General features: G+C 39.1%; 1 protein-coding gene across 1 annotated transcript; it reads right to left on the bottom strand.

Moving 5' to 3' along the window:
* Positions 1-316: 316 nt before the first annotated feature.
* LOC132775479 (UPF0462 protein C4orf33 homolog) lies at positions 317-17,023 on the bottom strand. The gene is made up of 7 exons (XM_060776207.2): positions 16,856-17,023; positions 13,562-13,619; positions 12,699-12,879; positions 11,479-11,539; positions 9,724-9,772; positions 1,764-1,963; positions 317-542 (listed from the first exon to the last, which is right to left on the bottom strand). Exons 1-7 carry the CDS (start codon positions 16,927-16,929, stop codon positions 455-457), a joined length of 711 nt encoding a protein of 236 aa, XP_060632190.2. The 5' UTR covers positions 16,930-17,023; the 3' UTR covers positions 317-454.
* Between the last annotated feature and the right edge of the window lie 4,110 nt (positions 17,024-21,133).

Genomic DNA, 21,133 nt, shown 5'->3' with positions numbered 1-21,133 from the left:
TTTGCAATATTTTTATTTCATATTAACACTATAAGCTAATGGTTCACAACCTGTGGTTCCCTGGGTGTTTTGACCTACAACTCCCAGAAATCCCAGCCGGTTTGCCAGTTATTAGGATTTCTGGGAGTTGAAGGCCAAAACATCTGGGGATCCACAGGTTGAGAACTACTGCTGTAAGCCATCATTAGCATCATTTGATCATTGGCTTCAGATAATGCAAAAAAAAAAATCATCTGTATTCATCATGTATGAAGTATGGCTTATAAGAAGGAAGAATATGTATTGGTTCAAAACAGCAGGATAAGTGACAATGAAAGAAGTAATCGGTTTGTTTATTTTACTGGACAGTCCAATTAAGACCACAATATACAACCAATTAAAGATGCCATCTTTCATATCTAAAAATTTGCAGGTGACTTATAGTTGACTGACTTGACTTCAGGAGCTTCTGAAGTTATGACCACAGATCTGATGGTGGTTGAGTCCAGTCATTTCCCATTATGTTGTTTAGACTGAAATCTTTGAAATATTCTAGACGGTGGCTATTAAAAAAATAAACATAAGAATTGTTAAAATCCTAAATATCTACTGTGCATTTAAAAAAACACCATACTCCTCTTTAAAATGATGTTATAATTGTTTTGGTATCAATTTATGATTCTCTAATATAAGGGAGACCACTGTATGTATACCTAGACAGAAAGAACAGTAATGAAACAGGAACAGTAATTTTTTGTTTGACAAATGTCTTCCTTCTTTGAATTAAAGCATGAAACATGTGTATGTTTCAATAATTAATAGCATTAGGTGACTAAATGATTACACTACAATCATTTACATGTCTCTAAAGAAGTTCAATGGATCATAGGCCAGATGAGTGATGTAGGATAGCAACTTTTTCTACTTAAAGACAGAGTGTTTATTTTTTCCCCAAAAGAGGTTCCTACAATATTGGTCAAAACAGTATGTTTGTAAATGATTGGCACTTCAGACATTCAACAGAAGTGATGAAGTGTATAGGTTGTGAAAGACATATTGGTTTGTTTTGTGTGTTTCGTGGCATAATATTTCTGTTCTTGAAAAACACCGTTTTGCCAAAATGCTTTTACTAAATGTTATCAAAATATCATTTGAATTGTGCACATTCAAATAATCAAGATGAAAGTGTTACACAACAGTGAAATACATCAATTGTTGGTACTTTAGTGGCAAGTGATATGTTGTTTCCTATACAGTTCCCAAAATATTGTTGGACCACAACTCTCAGAATCCTAGACTATTGGTCATCCTTTTAAGAGTTGTACTCCAAAAAAATCTGTAACATTACAGATCCAGATCTGGAAACTACTGTTACAGAGTTCTGAATAAACACACTAGAATCCAAAGGGGAGAACAGTAATAAACATCGGATTGAGATATATTGCTCTGTTTTGCTACGAAATGCTTTCCTGGTGGGTCTAATAATCTTGGGATTCATTTAGAGAATAATGCGGAAGTCAAAGATCAGATGTGTTGGATGCATTGTGGAAAAATAGCATGTCTCCTCATTACATTTATGACCTGTACATCTTTTTTACTGCTTTTACACATCATAAAAAGTCCCTGTAGTGCAATGCAAAGAACACAGAGTGTATGTTTCAATACTTCAGTGTAAACCAAGAAGATTTTCTAAATTTGTTATCTAAGTAACTTTGCAAGGAAACAATATTTCAAAATTACCCAAAAAAGCAAAGGAAGAGAAATGAGGGGGGCATTGTACTCACAAGTTAGGACCCTGGCCTTCTTCAATCTCTTTTGGTGGTATTGGATAAAGTGCTTCATATGTTCTTCCAATCCCAGATCCATGAATTGCATATGAATTCATCTTGTCTACACCAGGGGGAAAATAGCTCCAAGGAATAATTGCTGTGCCATTCCAAGTGCCCCCGTTTATATCTGCTTTAAATGACAATGGGAGCTCTTTCTACACAAAGGAAGGAAAAGTTACACTTAAAAAAAACCTTATAGCTATTTTTTTTTCTACACCAGATTCACATCTGCACTCCATATATTACGTAATAAAACTATTTTAAAAGACATACGTGAATGTCTACCAAAGATCAAGGAAACATTGTGTGGTAGGCTGCTGCACCCACAGGACTAGTGCCCGTGGTTTCACCAGTAGCATCCATCACAGTACGTCTTCTCTAGAAATTTTCAAAGTCCCTCAGGTGATTCCATTTTATGCTTCTGCTAGAAATAACCACAGAGTCACACTGGATAACCTAGCAAAGGACATCTGTTTGCTGTTATCTTCTGTGTGACTTTCAAGAGAAGTCATTCAATGGGGTTCACTATTAGCCACAGTTTCCATGGTAAATTTAGGGGAGTATCCCACATACTATATTGCTATACTTTAAAATATTTAGCTCTGTGTGAAATGACTTTTCAGAAAGTACATCAACATACGGTATATTAAGGTAACCTGTGAAGTTGAAAAACCTTTCAGGCAATTCACAATAGCAAGAGGATTTCTTGCTTAGTTTTTCAGCATTGTGTACAGGAACCATATTGCTTTCAGCTTTTCAATATGTGTTCCTTGTGGCCATCTGACAAAATAGATTAAAATGGAAGCATAATCCCTGGAGCGGACCTAAATTCAAATAAATAGCAGGAATCAGAGAATTTTAATTGTGAAGTGGCAGCTACCAGCTGCTTACAGAAGCATCTATCCTCGTTCTTGTTATGGAGATGTGCTAATTGAAACTATTTGTACTGAAATCAAAGCATTAACATCAAACGGGACTACTAAGCAAATAGGATACAGTCATTGCCCAAGCCAAAGTTTTGCACTTAGACTATGCCTTTCTTGAAGTCTGTTTTGAACATGGGAAAAGAGAAATATTTTCAGGTGATATTTATTAAACTCTCTTGAACCTAGAGCAACATTTGTCTTTAAGGAAATTCAATTTAACTAAAGAAAATTTTGTTTATTTATTTATTGTGTCAGAAGCTAATTGAGAATACAGTTACAATGTATATAGAAGAACCACAGAGTTAAAAACTTGGCATTATACTAATATTATATTTGACCAGAAGCTGGCTACTTGGAGTGCCTATGGCAGGGGTCCTCAAACTAAGCTCCGGGGGGGGGGGGTGGATACGGCCCTCCAAGGTCATTTACCCAGCCCTCGCTCAGAGTCAGCCTAAGTCTGAAATGACTTGGAAGCAAAAAATAACAACAACAATCTTATCTCATCAACCAAAAGCAGGCCCATACTTCCCACTGAAATACTAATAAGTTTATATTTGTTTAAATTGTTCTTCATTTAATCATTGTATTGTTTTAAAGTGTGTTTTGCACTACAAATAAGATGTGTGCAGGAATTGATGCATGTTTTTTCAGATTATAATCCAGCCCTCCAACAATTTGAGGCACTGTGACCTGGGCCTCCATTTAAAAAGTTTGAGGACCCCTGGCCTATGGTGTCGCTGTAAGAAGGTCCTCCATTGTGCATGTAGCAGGGCTCAGATTGTATTGTAGTAAGTGATCTGTGGTTTGCTCATCCCCATACTCGCATGTTGTGGATTCAACTTTGTGGGCCCATTTCTAAAGGTTAGCTCTGCATCTTGTGGATTCCAGGACGCAGTCTGTTCAGCACCTTCCAAGTTGCCCAGTCTTCTGTGTTCCCAGGAGGGAGTTTCTCATCTGGTATCAGCCACTGATTGAGGTTCCGGGTTTTAACTTGCCACTTTTGGATTGTCACTTGCTGAGGTGTTACTGCGAGTATCTCTATAGATCTTAGGAAGCTATTTTTTGATTGAAGGCATTGACTTACTAACTGATGTCTGAACAGATGATGGGCCAGAGATGTCACTGCCTTGATCCTTTCATTACAGGTTGCTATTTCCTGATGGATTTCAGGTGATGCAATACCAGCTAAACAGTATAATTTCTCCAGTAGTGTAGGGCATAGACATCCTGTGATAATGCAGCATGCCTCATTAAGAGCCACATACACTGTTTTAACATGGTAAGATGTTTTCCACACTGGGAATGTACTCTTCGGCAGAAGAGTAGCAAAGCACAAGGCCAGATGTCTTCACTGTGTCTGGTTGTGATCCCTAGGTTGTGCCAGTCAGCTTTCATATGATATTATTTCTAGCACCCACTTTTTGCTTGATATTCAAGCAGTGCTTCTTATAAGTCAGTGCTTGGTATAGAGTAACTCCCATGTATTTTGGTGTGCCGCAATGCTCCAGAGGGATTCCTTCCCAGGTAATACTCAGAGCTCAAGATGCTTGTCTGTTCTTAAGATGTAAAGCACATGTCTGCATTTTAGCTGGATTAGGAATCAGCTGTAATAGGCAGTAAGAGCACCTAAAACTTCAGAGAGCTTCTGTTCACCCATTTCAAGGCTCCCTGCTTGAATGGTGATGGCACAATCGTCAGCATAGATGAAACTCTCTGTCTCTTCTGGCAGTGGCTGATCATTTGTGTAAATGTTAAACATTGATGGAGCAAGGACGCTCCACTGAGGCAAACCGTTCTTCTGTTTTCGCCATCTGCTTCTCTGACCCTGAAACTCAACAAAAAAGCTCCTGTTTTGTAGCAGATTTCCTATGTAGTGGATGAGTTGACAATCCTTTCTGATATTATACATTGTTGTTCAGGAGGAGGCAATGGTTTACATTATTATAAGCTGCTGACAGGAAGGCAGTTCCTGTAATCTGCTGTCTTTCAAAACCATCTGCTATGTGTTGAGTCAGGTTCAGCACTTGTGATGTGCAGCTTTCTCTTTCCTGAAACCATCTTGCTGTGGGATCATAAATGGGTCTATTTTTTCCATAATTCTGTGCAGAATAAGTCTCCCCAGAGCTTTATAAAGATGACACAACAAGGAGGTTGGTCTATAGTTTTTTGGATCATTACATTTTTGTAATGATTTCGTTAGTGGCATGACTAGTATATTTGATACCTGTTGAAAATTGTTTTTAACACCTATCTCCTGCCTATAACAAAATTATTTTCAGTAATAATTATGTTTGGAAAACAAACTCAAGAGCAAGTCAAGAGCAAGTTTGGGGTCCAAAATTATGGTTTTTGATATGACCTATAATTAAGTCAAAAGAGGAAAGCATCTGTGCTGTTTCAAAGGACCAGTTGCCCCTGGCTGCCACCATTTTCCTGTCCAGGCATTCAAAACGGCCAGAAGTGGTAAGTAAGATGGCAGAGAGAATTGAGGAGTAGGGGTTGTCACTGCTTCTTTTAGGTTGTCCTAGAGTTATAGATCATGTTTGAGAGTCAATTTTTTGACAAAATTTCAAGATGTACACATAAGTATATATAGTAATTCTTTATAGGTCCTAACCAACAGTGGTCCTAGCCAACAGTGATGAGTGGAGTGCCACAGGTTTCCATCCTGGGCCCAGTTCTGTTCAAAATCTTTATTAAAGACTTCAATGAAGAGTTAGAAGGCATGATCATCAAGTTTGCAGATGACACCAAATTAGGAGGTATAGCCAATACTCCAGAAGACAGGAGCAGAATTCAGAACCATCTTAACAGATTAGAGAGAAGGGCCAAAACTAACAGACAAATGCAAGATACTCCACTTAGGCAGAAAAAAAATGGAATGCAAAGATACAGAATGGTGAACACCTGGCCCTATAACAGTACATGTGAAAAAAGATCTTGGAAGTCCTCATGGACAGGAAGTTGAACATGAGCCAACAATGTAATGCGGCAGCTAAAAAAAGGCAATGGGATTTTGGCCTGCATAAATAGGAGTATACTGTCTAGATCCAGGGAAGTCATGCTACCCCTCTATTCTGCCTTAGTCAGACCACACCTGGAATAATGTGTTCAATTCTGGGTACCACAACTGAAGGGAGATGTTGACAATGTGTCCAGAGGAGTGTGACTAAAATGATCAAGGGTCTGGAGAACAAGCCCTATGAGGAACAACTTAAAGAGCTGGGCATGTTTAGCCTGCAGAAGAGAAGGCAGAGAGGAGACATGATGGCCATGTATAAATATGTGAGGGGAAGTCATAGGGAGGAGGGAGCAAGCTTGTTTTCTGCTGCCTTAGAGACTAGGACGCAATGGAACAATAGCTTCAAACTACAGGAAAGGAGATTCTATCTGAACATGAGGAAGAACTTCCTGACTGTGGGAGCCATTCAGCAGTGGAACTCTCTGCCCTGGAGTGTGGTGGAGGCTCCTTCTTTGGAGGCTTTTAAACAGAGATGGGGGGCTATCTGTCAGAGGTGCTTTGAATGTGATTTTCCTGCTTCTTGGCAGGGGGTTGGACTTGATGGCCCAAGAGGTCTCTTCCAACTCTATGATTCTATGATTGTAGGAACACTTTGAATTTGTCCCAGGAATAACCGAGAACCAAATAAAGTTGTTTTAACAAAGGAGTTCCCTGTTCCCTGTAACTTGTTGGCCTCCAATGAGTGTGACCAATTCTATCAAAGAGTAAGGTTTTGTTTAAATAATTGTTTTATATGCTTGTGGTTTTATTTTTTATTGTGTTGTGTGTTTATTTTATGCGTTGTTCCAGGCCCATTGTGCCATATATAAGCTGCCCCAAGTCCCTTCGGGGAGATGGAGGCGGGATGCAAAAATAAAGTAGTAGTAGTAGTAGTAGTAGTAGTTGCTGTTGTTCCATTTTTAACTGAATTCTAAATTGTGTTTGTTCACTTGGTTCCCACCCACCCACTTTCTCCTGTGACACCCATTGCTGCTAATGGCACAAACTATTTTACTTTTCCTGCGACCATTTTTTAACAGTACAGATCCTTAAAATAAGGCATTCTTATTAGTATTGACCCATTTATCTCATGAATGGGGGAAGTGTCAAATAAAACCAGTAAGTATGCTTTTTTTTCATTTTAAGCCATATAATTTGTACTTTGTTCTACAACATAGATTTCAACTGCATCATAGTTTTTATAGTGAAACCATTTGCTAAGATATCACTACTGTCCAGAATTTTAAAATGAGATAATATGTAAATAATTTATTATGCATTTCCATAGCATGGCCCTTGAGTATTAGCTTCTGACACATAAAGCTCCTTTTTTCAGTTCCATGGAAATATATATGCATTGCTTATGAGAGTTTCAAGGACTGCCAAATTGTTCAGTACTAAACAGGGGAATAAATGGTCTCAGATAAATTTATAGCATAATAAAAACTTTGATGTAAATGCAGAATTTGTCAACAGGTGAGGGAGTTTTTCTTTTTAAATTCATTTGATAGAATAAGCTCCATGAAACCAATTTGCAAGTGATTTGCAGATGTGCTGGCATTACTTAACAGCATTACTGTGATTTATGTTCCAAACACTAATGCAGATGATGAAATGAATTCATAGCCTGTAATTACCAGAACAGAAAAATATCAAAGGGGGAAAGGGAATATTTTTAAAAATCATGAACAAAGTGATTGACTATTTAAAGACTATACGTGAGGCAAAAGGTTCACGGCTTATACTATAATTTGCAATACCTTGCAAAATCCTTTAGTAGAATAACTATATTTGCTCTTGAGAGACTAGTACATATGGGCCCCATTATTTCATATATTTACTTATGAGTAATCTCCCTTGAACATACAATGAAAGTTATTTATGAGGCCGTTTTAGATTATGCCATGGTCAGAGTTTGTATTGAGCAGGGGACTAAGATGTCACTGCAAATATATTAACCATATGACAACTGTGCTTTATAATTTTCTGACTTCAAACCTGGGAACTAAAATCAGTCACATCAACTGCAATCTTTACTTGGATAGAAATCTTACTGAGCTTAAAGGACTTACTTTTGGGTAGACAGACAAAATTGCATTGTTAATGAAATCTACGTAAGCCAAATGAGTTGGCTTGGAAGTGAATGGACTCCGAGTCATCAAATGCACAGGAACCATTCACCTTCTCCCATGTAAAAAAAAAAAAAAATGCCACGGGATGCTCTGGAGCTTCCCTGATGTTCAGAACTTGCATGTGTTTGGGGCCAATGTAAAGAGTTCAGCCACTTCTTATTCACAAGTGGCCATGCCTGTTTTCACCACCATCCAGATTTCTCCAAGCTTGGGCAGCTTGGGGATGGGGATGGCACTTGCCTTCCCTCATTGTTCTGGCTGTAGTGGCAACCACTGGGCATGGAACTGTGGTCATCACTTGGCACCTGTAGTCACTCCAGCCAAAGCAACAAGTTGGAGAAAAAAAGAGCAAAAGGAGGAGGCAATTCCTCCCTGCCCTCTCTTATGTTGTTTCATTTCTCCAGCTAGCATCACTACAGACACCAAGAAATGTATGCCAGTAGTTTCATGCCCGGTGGTTGCTGCTACATCCAGATCAAAAATGGTTGGCAGTCCACAGGCACTGAATCTGGTCTGGCACTGCTGGGTTGTGTGGATGCCATCCAACCTCTGGGCTGGCTTGGAAGTTGGCCTTGTGGACTTCAGTGATGCTGATCTGTGATACCCCACTCCAGATCAGCACCACCATTTCTGCCATGTATATATCCCCCCCCCCCCATTTAACCACTAAGCTTCCCTGCTTTCTCACAATTGGCTGCTATTTAAAGATGTGTTCATACATGGAATTATTTTGTATTGCCTTTAACAGGCAATGGTGATACAAAATACAGAATTAGTATTATAGTTATTAGGTACTCAATGTATGCCTTGGTATTCCTCATAGCTGCTCTGGGTGGCTAGCAATATATATAAAAACAACACAGTCAAAACTACAAATTCTAAATATTTAAACTAATACATTACAAACGGCTGATGCTGGCCGGTATATCATCCCTATAGTATATTCAGTATAGTAGTTGTCAATCAAAAAGGTCTACATTCTGGCATCTCCAATGAAAGCTATTCCAACTGGAATGCTTATTAAGATGCAGAGGTGGCAAGATTTGCACATATAACGATTATATATATCCTATAATGTCATCATACATGAGTGTGCAAATAACTCTGTGCGGATCTAGACAATCCTTTATCCCAAAAGCATCCACGTTAAAAAAGTGGATATTTTGGGAGGGATGTCCGCACCCATCCCAGAAAGCACGTTTTCTGAGGTGAGTTGTCCACACATTCTCTTGGGACTAGCCCGAAAGATCGTGGGGAGGCCCTATCCCCCCCCAAGCCCCCAGACCCTTTAGAAAAGTAAAAGAAACTTACCGGTCTGCAGTATTCCCTCCATGCAGCTTTCCCAGCGCATACAAATTACACTGCAGGAGTGCGGGGGGGGGGGGGGGTGACAATTTTCCTCCCCCCACCACCCCCCACTCTCCTGACATATCATTTGTACACCCTGGGAGAGCTGCACAGAGGGAATACTGCAGGCTGGTAAGTTTTTCTTTTACTTTTCTAAAGGGTCTGGGGGATTGGGGAGAGGGGAGTGGGTAAACCGTGGGAATGGTGCATTTATCCCGCACCTTCCAAGAAGGCGAGGAATAAATGCACTAACAAATTAATTTGCTACAAACCAGAGTTTTCCTGGTTTGTAGCAAATTAATGTGGGACTGTCTGGAATGTCGTCTGGACAGCCCCCTTTTTATTGTGGAAGTTTACGCAATAAAGGGGCCGTCTGGACAGGCCTTATATACTATAGAGTAGAGACACTATGAATAGTGCACAAAGATACTAGTGAGAAAGTCTCATTTAGTTGGGCAACTGTTTCATTTATTTAACAATGAAAAGTTTTCCAGGGGAATTCTACTTACTTCAATACAATCTCCTCTGGAGAGACGTAATACAAGATGTTGGCCATGCCTATCAAAACAAATACACAATTAAGTGGAGAAATCAAATGCCTTGTCAAAGCTGATTTAACTAGACTATGTGATTGTCAAACAAACGTTTAATGAATCTCACAGAGAAAACAGTTGAGAAGCATGTCACTGAAATCTCCCATGCTGGAAGACTCACATGTGATAATTTTATGTCTTTCCTTCTATTTGCATATGAAAAAGCAAGAGACCAGAGGTGTGTTAATAACTCCAAGGGAAATCATATTCCACAATAGTTATTTCATCTGTTATTATTATGACACATTTATACATGGCCCTATTCTTGAGCAATTTAGCAGTCCATTTAGAATCATCCCAGTTCATCTCCACAATCATTCTAAATGATAGTTGCTAAACAAATGAACAAATATGCTACATTTGTTTATTTGATGTGTATTTTGAACAAAGCAACAGCACTCTTAGGAGCACCCATGTTTCATATAGAACTCTCAAGAGTTTTGTGACATATCCTAAAATCTTTTTTCCCCTCACATCACCCAGGTGTCTTGAACAGGCAGCTTCTTTTGACATGGTAAATTCAGAGAAGTATTCTGCACACATTTTTTTGAACAGCCAATTTAGGCAACGAGATCACTAACATTAAAAATAGGGCTTATCTCATCATCCCACAAAATAAGGCCCCTTTCACACAGGTGAATGAAATCCCACATTGTCTGCTTTGAACTGGAATATATGGCAGTGTGGACTCAGATAACCCAGTTCAAAGCAGATATTCTGGGATATAGGGCTATCTATCTCTGTTAATGGGTCCAATATGCTTAATTTCAGAGCCCAATAAATAGATGAAACCTTGGTTTAACATTTTGTCTTCCTAGTTTGAAGCCTAGATATACTTTTTCTCTTTAAGCCCTAATTCCTTTCAGTAAAAATTATAAGGTAAAGGTAGTCCCCTGACATTAAGTCCAGTCATGTCTGACTCTGGGGTGTGGTGCTCATCTCCATTTCTAAGCCGAAGAACCAGCGTTGTCCGTAGACACCTCCAAGGTCATGTGGCCGGCATGACTGCATGGAGCGCCATTACCTTCCCGCCGGAGCGGTACCTATTGATCTACTCACATTTGCGTGTTTTCGAACTGCTAGGTTGGCAGAAGCTAGGGCTGACAACGGAAGCTCACGCCACTCCCCGGAATCGAACCTGTGACCTTTTGATCAACAAACTCAGCAGCTCAGTGCTTTAACCCACTGCGCCACTGGGGGCTCCCAGTAAACATTATACATGCTCTGAAACCCAAGACTCAGGGCCCTTCCATGCAGCACTATATCCCAGAATATCAAGGCAGAAAATCCCACAATATCTGCTTTGAACTGGGTTATCTGAGTCCACAATGTCATATATCCCAGTTCAAAGCAAATGTTGTGGGATTTTCTACCTTGATATTCTGGGATATAGGGCTGTGTGGAAGAGCCCTTAGTTCAAAAATGCAACATGTGACCCAATGAGTTAGATTTGACCTAATGTCTGTGTCAGACCTGGTCTTTATCCTTTCCATCTTTCCTTTCCCACATCTTCCTCACAAAACAGCTTCTTGTTATAACTTGACACTGTTTGAAAGGATAATCCATCCATCAAACTAGGGAGGCTCATTATGACAATGCACAACTTTCAGATGTAGCCCACTCTTAAATAACGGACACCATGTGGGTCTCTTTTTGTGTGGTAATACTTACGGACAGAGTTCTACTTCCAAGTAGTTTCTTGTTGCACTATTCAAAAAGAAGGATTCAACAACTGAGAAAAAACAAAGATATGTCAATATGTGAAAAAGAATATAGGGTATATCAGATATATGGTCATCTGTCAGGAAACTGAGGCCTCTTCCACACAGCTGTATAAAATCCACATTGCACTGGATTATATGACAGTGTGGACTCAGATAATCCAATTCAAAGCAAATATTGTGGATTATCTACCTTGATATTCTGGGTTAAATGGCTGTGTAAAAGGGCCCTAGGATATCACATTGCCCCCAAGGCTTCTTGAAGAGATGCATCCTTATTACCAAACCCCCAAAACTATCCATTAAAATGCCTCCAAATCCCTAGTCATGTATTTGTAGTCATTTCTGGGTCTTTGAGGGCCAAAGGGGGTCTCTTTTACCCCCAAATTCTGAAATTTTGTAAATAGTGGTTTTGAAATATCCTGTTCTATGGCATAGACAGTTGCCCAAGCCACCTTTCTCAGAGCACCTTGGCTATAAGAACCTCCTGTCTTGACATGTCCCCTCTAAACACAGGCATGACGGGACTAGGGAGCTTGGAGCCAACTGTCTCATCCTCCCATTTCTAAGACTATACATTGTTTTTATCTTATAACTATCACTTCTACAGGCATGTTCTTCTTGCCACCATTACCACAACCTTCTCCTCCAGGTTCAGCTTAACCACACCAGTGGATAAATGAGTTGTTGCTATATATACTTTAGTCACCCTAAGTGCTTGCGCATTAAACTGTGGAATATTTGATAAAGCATTCTGTCATGCCCTGTCCCTACATGACTTTGAAAAGCCTCTCATGCCCCATCTACACTGCCATATAATGCAATTTCAGAATGCAGTTTAACTCCATTGAACTGGATTATATAGTCCACACTGCCATGTAATGAAGTTAAGCTGTATTCTGAAACTGCATTATTTGGCAGTGTAGATCCAGGCCCCTTCTACACTGCCATATAATCCAGATTATCAAAGCAGATAATACACATTATCTGATTTGAACTGGTTTATATGAGTCTACACTGTCATATAATCCAGTTCAAAGCAGAAAATCTAGATTTTATATGTCTGTGTAGATGGGGCTCCAGTCTCAGTCTCAGATGTGCTTTGCCATGTTACATACAGGATGTTTCAAAGACTAAAAAAAAGAAGCTATTTTAAAATAATTTTCTCACCTTCATAATCCCAAAGGCCATCAAAGGGCTTTCCAGGTTCACCAGGTGGAGCTGGAGGATCATCAAAGAATAAGGAGTCCACTTCCATTACCAAACCCTGATCACCAGGTTTAAATGTTATTGTCACCGGTACATGCATTACGGGTATACTATCCCAGGTGTATTTTATTCTATATTCTTCCTACAAAAATATGTGTGAAGACAAAAAGAATTATTTGAACTGGCCTCAGCAGATTGAGTTCTAAATAATTTCAGGCTATTATTATTAAACAAGTTCCACTGTACTTTCAGAGGCTGCTCATTTACAGAACCTATCTTGTTTGTAACTTGGGGACTGCCTGTTCAGTTTCATCTTAGTTTCTGAAACTAGCAACTTTGCCAATGTGTCCATTTACTACTACTACTACTACTACTACTACTAATAATAATAATAATAATAATAATAAATTATAAATATACCACCACCATCTCAAAAAGGGATTTTGGGCAGCTTATAGACAGCACAAAGTGCCAAAACACAAACGTAAACATGAAGCACAATATAAAACAGAATCAAATGACAAATAACAAATAACAATCAAATAAAAACATCAACTCAGGCTGAATAAAATTGAAATCATTTGACAAGTATATATGATGAAATGCATAGTGTTGACATCTTAACTCAACATGTTCATATCAAGTATATTAAAGAATATACTTATAATCATATAATCAAGTATATTAAAGAATAGAATATTAAAAATAGAAACATTTAAATGATAGTAAATTTTGTTCAATCTCGTTGTCTGCTGAAAATATTTCTTAATATACTTGTCAGTCCCTTAACATTTGAATGATGTCTTCCATACACAAACACTCACCTCTTGTTTTTCATTCCTGAGGAATACTGACTCATGATCACTGAAGACTTCATATTCCCTTAAGAAGTAAACATATATACTCTTAATAGATAAGTGGAATATGCTAGCACTAATGTTATGATATTCTCTATATTCATGAAATGAGCAAAGCAAATAAACTATACCTAACTAATCCAAGGTTGTTTTCTAAAAGCAATTTCAAAACAAAATCTAGATGATAAATTAGCAGGTATCTCTAAAACACAACATTGATGACTTTATTCTCCCATCTAGTGGCAAAAGTAGGAAGAATCAAGGTTTCTGACTGGAATAAATCTAACAATGCATTAATAAAAGGGAGAGCAAGACAACTGAATTCTAATTATATTCTTATAAGAGTACATATGTATTTTCAAGAATTCCAAAATTTTATTTCAATTTGGTATCATTTAGGGATCTAGTTAAAGGTAAAGGTTTTTCCCTGACATTTAAGTCTAGTTGTGTCCGACTTCGGGTGGTGCTGATCTCAATTTCTAAGCCGAAGAGCCGGCCTTGTCTGTAGACACCTCTAAGGTCATGTGGCCAGTATGACTGTATGGAGCGCCGTTACCTTCCCGCCAGAGTGGTACCTATTGATCTACTCACATTTGCATGTTTTAAAACTGCTAAGTTTGCAGAAACTGGGGCTAACAGCAGGAGCTTACCCTACTCCCTGGATTCAAACCGCCAATCTTTCGGTCAGCAAGTTTAGCAGCTCAGCGGTTTAACCCACTGCTCCACCGGGGAATTAATTTTAATAGACATTTTAGTCTATTAAAATGCTATCTACACTGCAATTCATAAGCTTAATAATAGAAATGAAAAAAGGAAAGAGTTGGGGCCAAAGTACCCCAAAGGTACCATTCCCATCTGATAAACAGTCAGGCCTAATTAGTACTTGCATGGGAAACTGGAAACAAAACTAGGCTATATTTCAGTAGAGGGAACCTGCAAAACCATCCCAAGTACTTCATGCCCAAGAAATCCCTATGAATTTCATCAGGTTGCTGTTAAGTTGACAAGCAACTTGAGGCACATGTTCACACAAAGTGGGAAGAAAATTCATTTCTGTTTTGCATAGTTGAATATTTCATCTACACATGCCCCTGTATCTAGAATTCAGTGCCACTGGAGGCTAATGGAAGAAGAGGAGAAAATTCAGAAAATGTGATTATTGCTATTTTCTGCCTAAAGCAACTATGATCTATATGGTAAGAAGGGGCTGCCAGTGATTTTCTATATGCATCAATGAGAACACTCCTGCAATTCTTGAAATTTCAACCAGGCTCTTTATAAATATATACACGAGTATATACAGATAATAGTGCTGCATATACTCATGTATAAGCCAACCTCAGGGACTGGTTTTGAGGACAAAATCATGGATTTTGATGTGACCTCTGAACGAATTAAGGGTCATATTGAAAAGTGGGAAAGCTGCCATTTTTCCACTTCTGCATTAAAGAAGGCTAGAAGAAGTACCACGGAAAAGAGAAGAGAAGGAGTTGGTGCTTCTTTGAGGCTTTCCCTGGGTAAACTAACATCTTACATTTTGCCACTCTATTTATTTATTTATTTATTTACTGTATTTATATACCGCTCTTCTTACCCCGGGGGGGATGGGACTCAAAGCAGTTTACAACAAAGAATAGCAAAATTCAATGCTTCACATACATATAAACCAAATCATAGATCTAAATAAAACATATAACTAAACATTAAAATCAATAAGATAATTAAACCTAAGATAAAACAACAATTAGGCATGAAGACATAAGAATGAAAACCAGCTAATAAGAACAATAAAATCACATGATTCAAATTCATAGACTAGGGCCATTCCAAATGTCGATTGCACATATTCCAAATTTATTTCTTGTACTGCGTTACTTTACTTGCCAAAAGCTTGGTTCCATAACCATGTCTTTAGTTTCTTTCTGAAGGCCAGGAAGGAGGACGCTGATCTAATCTCACTGGAGAAAGACTTCCAGAGCTGAGGAGCCACCACTGAGAAGGCCCTGTCTCTCGTTCCCACCAACCACACTTGTGAAGAACATGGGACCAAGAGCAGGGCCTCTCCAGAAGATCTTAACATCCACGATGGTTTATAGAGGGAGATACGTTCAGACAGGTAAGCATTTAGGTCTTTATAGGGTAAAGTCAGCACCTTGAATTGGGAAGGCTGGCAGCCAGTAGAGCTGATGTAACAGGGGTTGTGTGCTCCGTGTACTCCACTCCAGTGAGGAATCTGACTGCTACCCATAGGACCACTTGGAGCTTCCAAACAGTCTTCAAAGGCAACCCCACGTAGAGCATGTTGAAGTAATTTATTTGGGATGTAACAAGAGCATTGATCCCCATGGCTAATTCCGGCTTCTCAAAGTATGGGTGCAACTGTTGCAAAAGCTTTAATTGTGCAAAAGCTTCCCTGGCCACTACTGAAACCTGGAGTTTCAGACTCAGTGATGAGTCCAAGAACCTGTGCCTTCAGGGAGAGTGTAACCCCATCCAGCACAGGCTGTAATCCTATACCCTGTTCAGCCTTCCGAGTGACCAGGAGTACCTCATTCCATGCCCAGTTTAAAACAAGACTGTGCCAGATAATCTGTTTCCTCCAAGAACACTTGGAGTTGCGAGGCAACTACACGTTCCATGACTTTTCTCAAAAAGAGATGATTGGAAGTTGACTAATTGACTGTTCTCCAGTGATGATTTTTTCAACAGCAGTTTTATTACAGGTTCTTTTAAGGTGGCTGGAACCTTGTGTTCCTGTAAGGAGGCATTAACCGCCACCTTCACCCACTCCGCCAAACCCACTCTGTCTTCCTTTACCAGCCAGGATGGGCAGAAATGATTCCTTTTTGATACTCAGAAATGATTCCTTTTTATTAGACTTAAGAGAGAGTTGTTACATTAACATATGGATGAGTGAACCCAGGCTTTTTGGGTCATTTTAACTAACATTTCTACTCTTATAAATGAACAAATACAGTAATTCATTTGCTGTCCATTGCCAGAAACTCTCTGTCAAAAGAATAGACAAAGTGTTTGCTTCATCCTCTGCATTTCACTCAGAAAGCTAGCTTATAGTGAAGAGTCTCATAACTAATCTCCATCTCGCAAGAGAGCATAAAATAGCTGCTTCATCAGCATGCAACCCAACTATATTATAAAACCCACAGGGAAAAATCAAACATGTGCATTAAATAAACATGATTTTCTACTCAATTTGGTAAGGAGAGAAAGACCCAGATATACAACAAAATTATAAAGTACCTGCTGAGTTTGAAGTGGTGGACAGGGTCAACAAACCAGGTAGCTATAAAAGCTACCACAAATAAAGTTTTCATTTTTTAAAAAAGCTGTCAGACAGGACAAAATTTATCAGCTTTTATATACTGACTGTATTATCAGAGCCAAATATTAATTGGGCTTTTGAGATGGTTACTGTCAAAAAGAGGTAATTAATGACTTGCTAGCCTTGAGAGAGTTTTAATAATTGACTAAAATTTAAAATCAGCAAGCTGTCTAAATTAAGCTAGGTGAAACATTTCATCTTGGTGGTTCAAACATTCTCCCTGTCACTGCCTAAAATATGGATTAAAATATGTCATGATGGAAGTCCTGGTAATTTTAGTAGGTTTATTCTAAAAACAACGAACGGTACTTCTAAATAAAGAACTCATTCTGTCTTATTCTCCTTCATACCGTATTCAAAGACACACTTTTTTCTAAAAATGGGTTGCGCCTTAGAATCAGAGGTGTATCTTATGTATTTTTGTTGATTGTAGTGGTACTCAAATTAAGATGTGTCTTACGATTGATGGCATCATACAATTGAAGAAATGTGGCACTGCTTTTTTGTGGCCGGGGTGGGGGGGGGGGATGAGAGTGACAACAGAAAAGTTTAGGTGGTTACAAGTTGAAGATACCGCTGTCTGAACTGTTTGCAAATTCTGTGTTTGAGGATGGCCAAAAAGCAAAGAATTTGTAGATATTTGTGGCTGGAAATAAATAAATAAATAAATAAAGCAATAAAGCATTAGAAGCTAAATCCTATCCTATCCAATTTGTTGTCAAGCCACTCCTTTGGGCTTCACACAAATCAATCATTTGCAAAAATATGCAATCCTGTGCTTTTCTTTTCCATTTCTGGCTGAACAGCTTAACCATTGGTTCATCCTATTAAATACGAGGTCTTTCCAAGGGCCACTTCTGGTCTCTCGGTATCCAGTTCATTAGTCAACATGCCCATCAGTTGTCCTTTTTTTGTGGTACTATATGCCCTGCCCAGCTTCCTTTTGCCTCATAGATTTAATGAGAACCTAGCAATTACTTAGCAATTACTTTTTTTACCAATAAGAACCTAGCAATTACTTTTTTCCCAAAAAGATTTTAAAAAATCTACTGCTACAGTTATAACAGTGTCTTGCTTCACCTGACTAAAAAGAGGAACAACTTTCTCTAAAAGTTTATTTATATACGTGATAAGCTCACCAATACTGTCGTATTTTGACTCCTAGAGCTGTGGGGGAAAGGAAAAAATATATAAATGAGAAGGAGGAGACAGAAATTCTACAACCAATGCTTCTAAAACACAGAACGGGTGTTGTGCACTTCATTTTTTAGTGCAATATTTCTATCTGCCAAATTACTAACGCAAACAGTTTCCTATCGTGTAAATAAAAGGCCAAGGATAAAGACCTTCAAATGGCATTTTCACAAACTCCAAAGTAGCATTACATCAGCTCAAATTTTCTCTCTGCAATAACCTGAAGAGTTCAATGGCTTATTGAAACTAAAACCATCTGTTCCTTTGTTACCAAACTCATAAACAGTATTTCACCGTGTTCATGCTGAAAAGACAAAAATTACTTTAAATCAATTGATGCTTCAGCACAATACGGGGAGAACCTGTTTATACATCTCCTTTATAAACTTATGAGAGAACATCAATATCTAAACCTGAACAGATCCAATATGTTCTACAGCTAATGCCCTATGAAGCTGGAACGAAGTGTTCTTCCCTTCACGCATTCCGCTTATGAATTGTACATACAACAAAATCGAAGAGGGCAGGGACATGTTATTAGTTGACATAAAAAAGAGAAAAAATCAGCTTCCACCTACATACTTGACGTCTTAAATGAAATGATGATAAAAGAGAAAGACAAATCTAATAGCAGCTCCATGCCCCTGGGATTTGAGTGTAATATTCAGCTTTCCCCTTTTCCTCCTATTACTGATGGAATTAACCATTTCTGATACTTTGAAAGTAATCTTAAGTGCTCTTTGAAATGAAGACATTGAGATGGTTACACTTTATAAATTTATTAATTTATTTGTGGTATTTATATACCACCCTTCTCAACACCGAAGGGCACTCATGTGATTCACATTGTTGGCAACAATTCAATGCCATCGATAAAATACAGTATAAAAACATCAAAATTGACCATTCCCTGATAAAACATTCAACATTATTAAATACAGCACATAAAATAACATCACATATCACACAAAAACGTAGCCATTGTGCGTAAACAGTTCTGGGTCACTGCACTTTCAACTTCACTTTAACTTTAAATATTCCTATGATGGGCCGAACGCTTGGTTCCACACCCAGGTCTTTAGCTGTCTTCCAAATGTCAGGAGGGAGGGGGCCGACCTGATCTCACTCGGGAATTTCATAGCCTTGGGGCCACCACCGAGAAGACCTTGTCCCTCGTCCCCACCAGCTGCGCCTGTGAGGCCGGTGAAATCGAGAGCAGGACCTCCCTGGAAGATCTTAATCTACAAACTGGTTCATAGAGGGAGAAATGTTCCAACAGATAAGTTGGACCGGAGCCATTTAAGGCTTTATAGGCTAAAGCCAGCACTTTGAATCATTTGAAAAAAACTTACCTGTTGAATTATTAGGAAATACTGTAAGAATCATAGAATCAAAGAGTTGGAAGAGACCTCATGGGCCATCCAGTCCAACCCCCTGCCAAGAAGCAGGAATATTGCATTCAAATCACCCCTGACAGATGGCCATCCAGCCTCTGTTTAAAAGCTTCCAAAGAAGGAGCTTCCACCACACTCCGGGGCAGAGAGTTCCACTGCTGAACGGCTCTCACAGTCAGGAAGTTCTTCCTCATGTTCAGATGGAATCTCCTCTCTTGTAGTTTGAAGCCATTGTTCCGCGTCCTAGTCTCCAGGGAAGCAGAAAACAAGCTCCCTCCCTCCTCCCTGTGGCTTCCTCTCACATAATTATACATGGCTATCATATCCCCTCTCAGCCTTCTCTTCTTCAGGCTAAACATGCCCAGCTCCTTAAGCCGCTCCTCATAGGGCTTGTTCTCCAGACCCTTTATCATTTCAGTCGCTCTCCTCTGGACACATTCCAACTTGTCAATATCTCTCTTAAATTGTGGTGCCCAGAATTGGACACAATATTCCAGGTGTGGTCTAACCAAAGCAGAATAGAGGGGTAGCATTACTTCCCTAGTTCTAGACACTATGCTCCTATTGATGCAGGCCAAAATCCCATTGGCTTTTTTTGCCGCCACAAGAGTTTCTGAATAACCCTTTCCAACATTGGTAAACTGTACCATTCTCTTCTGACCCAAATATATCATAGAATTACATTGGAGGACCTAGGAAAGACATTATCTTTTCGGTATGGACACATGAGGAGGAGGAGGAGGAGGAGGAGGAGGAGGAGGAGGAGGAGGAGGAGGCGAAGAAGAAAGAAGAGGAGGAGGAGAAAGAGAAAGAGAAAGAGGAGGAGGAGGAGGAGGAGAGGAAGAGGAAGTCGTCCTAGACACTTGTGCCACAAGTACCATCTGGCTGTGACAAAGAACTGGAGGGATCACAAGCCGGAAAAAGTTACAGAAAATGAACACATCAAACTACTCTGAGACTTCCAAATTCAAACTGACAAGAGTTTTGAAGCACAATACTCCTGACCTCACAATCGTGTTAAAAAACCAAGTATGGATAGTCGATGTTGCAATCCCAGGCGACAGCAGGATTGAAGAGAAACAACTGGAAAAGCTGACACAATATGAGGATTTAAAGATCGAACTGCAAAGATTCTGGCACAAGCCAGTAAAGGTGGTCTCAGTGATGATCAACACACTGGGTGCAGTGTCTAAAGACCTTGGCCTGCACTTAAACACAATTGGCGCTGACAAAATTACCATCTGTCAGCTGCAAAAGACCACCATACTTGGATCTGCACAAATTATTTGCCAATACATCACACAGTCCTAGACGCTTATGAAGTGTCCAACGTATGATCCAATACAACAGCCAGCATAGTGATCTTGTTTGCTGTGTACTAATCTTGTTGTGTTTATTATTATTATTATTATTATTATTATTATTATTATTATTACTACTACTACTACTACTACTACTATTGTATTCCGTCCTATCAGGGCAGATTCCAACAACAGAATGCAAACATTCAATGCCTATACAATAAGAATAACAAATACAAGTACATTAACAGACCACCCTAATCCCCCAAAAAACCCAAATGTATATCACTTTAAAAAGCACATAAAT

Source organism: Anolis sagrei, chromosome 5 (genome assembly GCF_037176765.1).
Source record: "Anolis sagrei isolate rAnoSag1 chromosome 5, rAnoSag1.mat, whole genome shotgun sequence".
Classification (NCBI taxonomy): domain Eukaryota; kingdom Metazoa; phylum Chordata; class Lepidosauria; order Squamata; family Dactyloidae; genus Anolis; species Anolis sagrei.
Note: the sequence above shows the minus strand (reverse complement) of the source record. Positions and strands in the feature narration are given on the sequence as shown.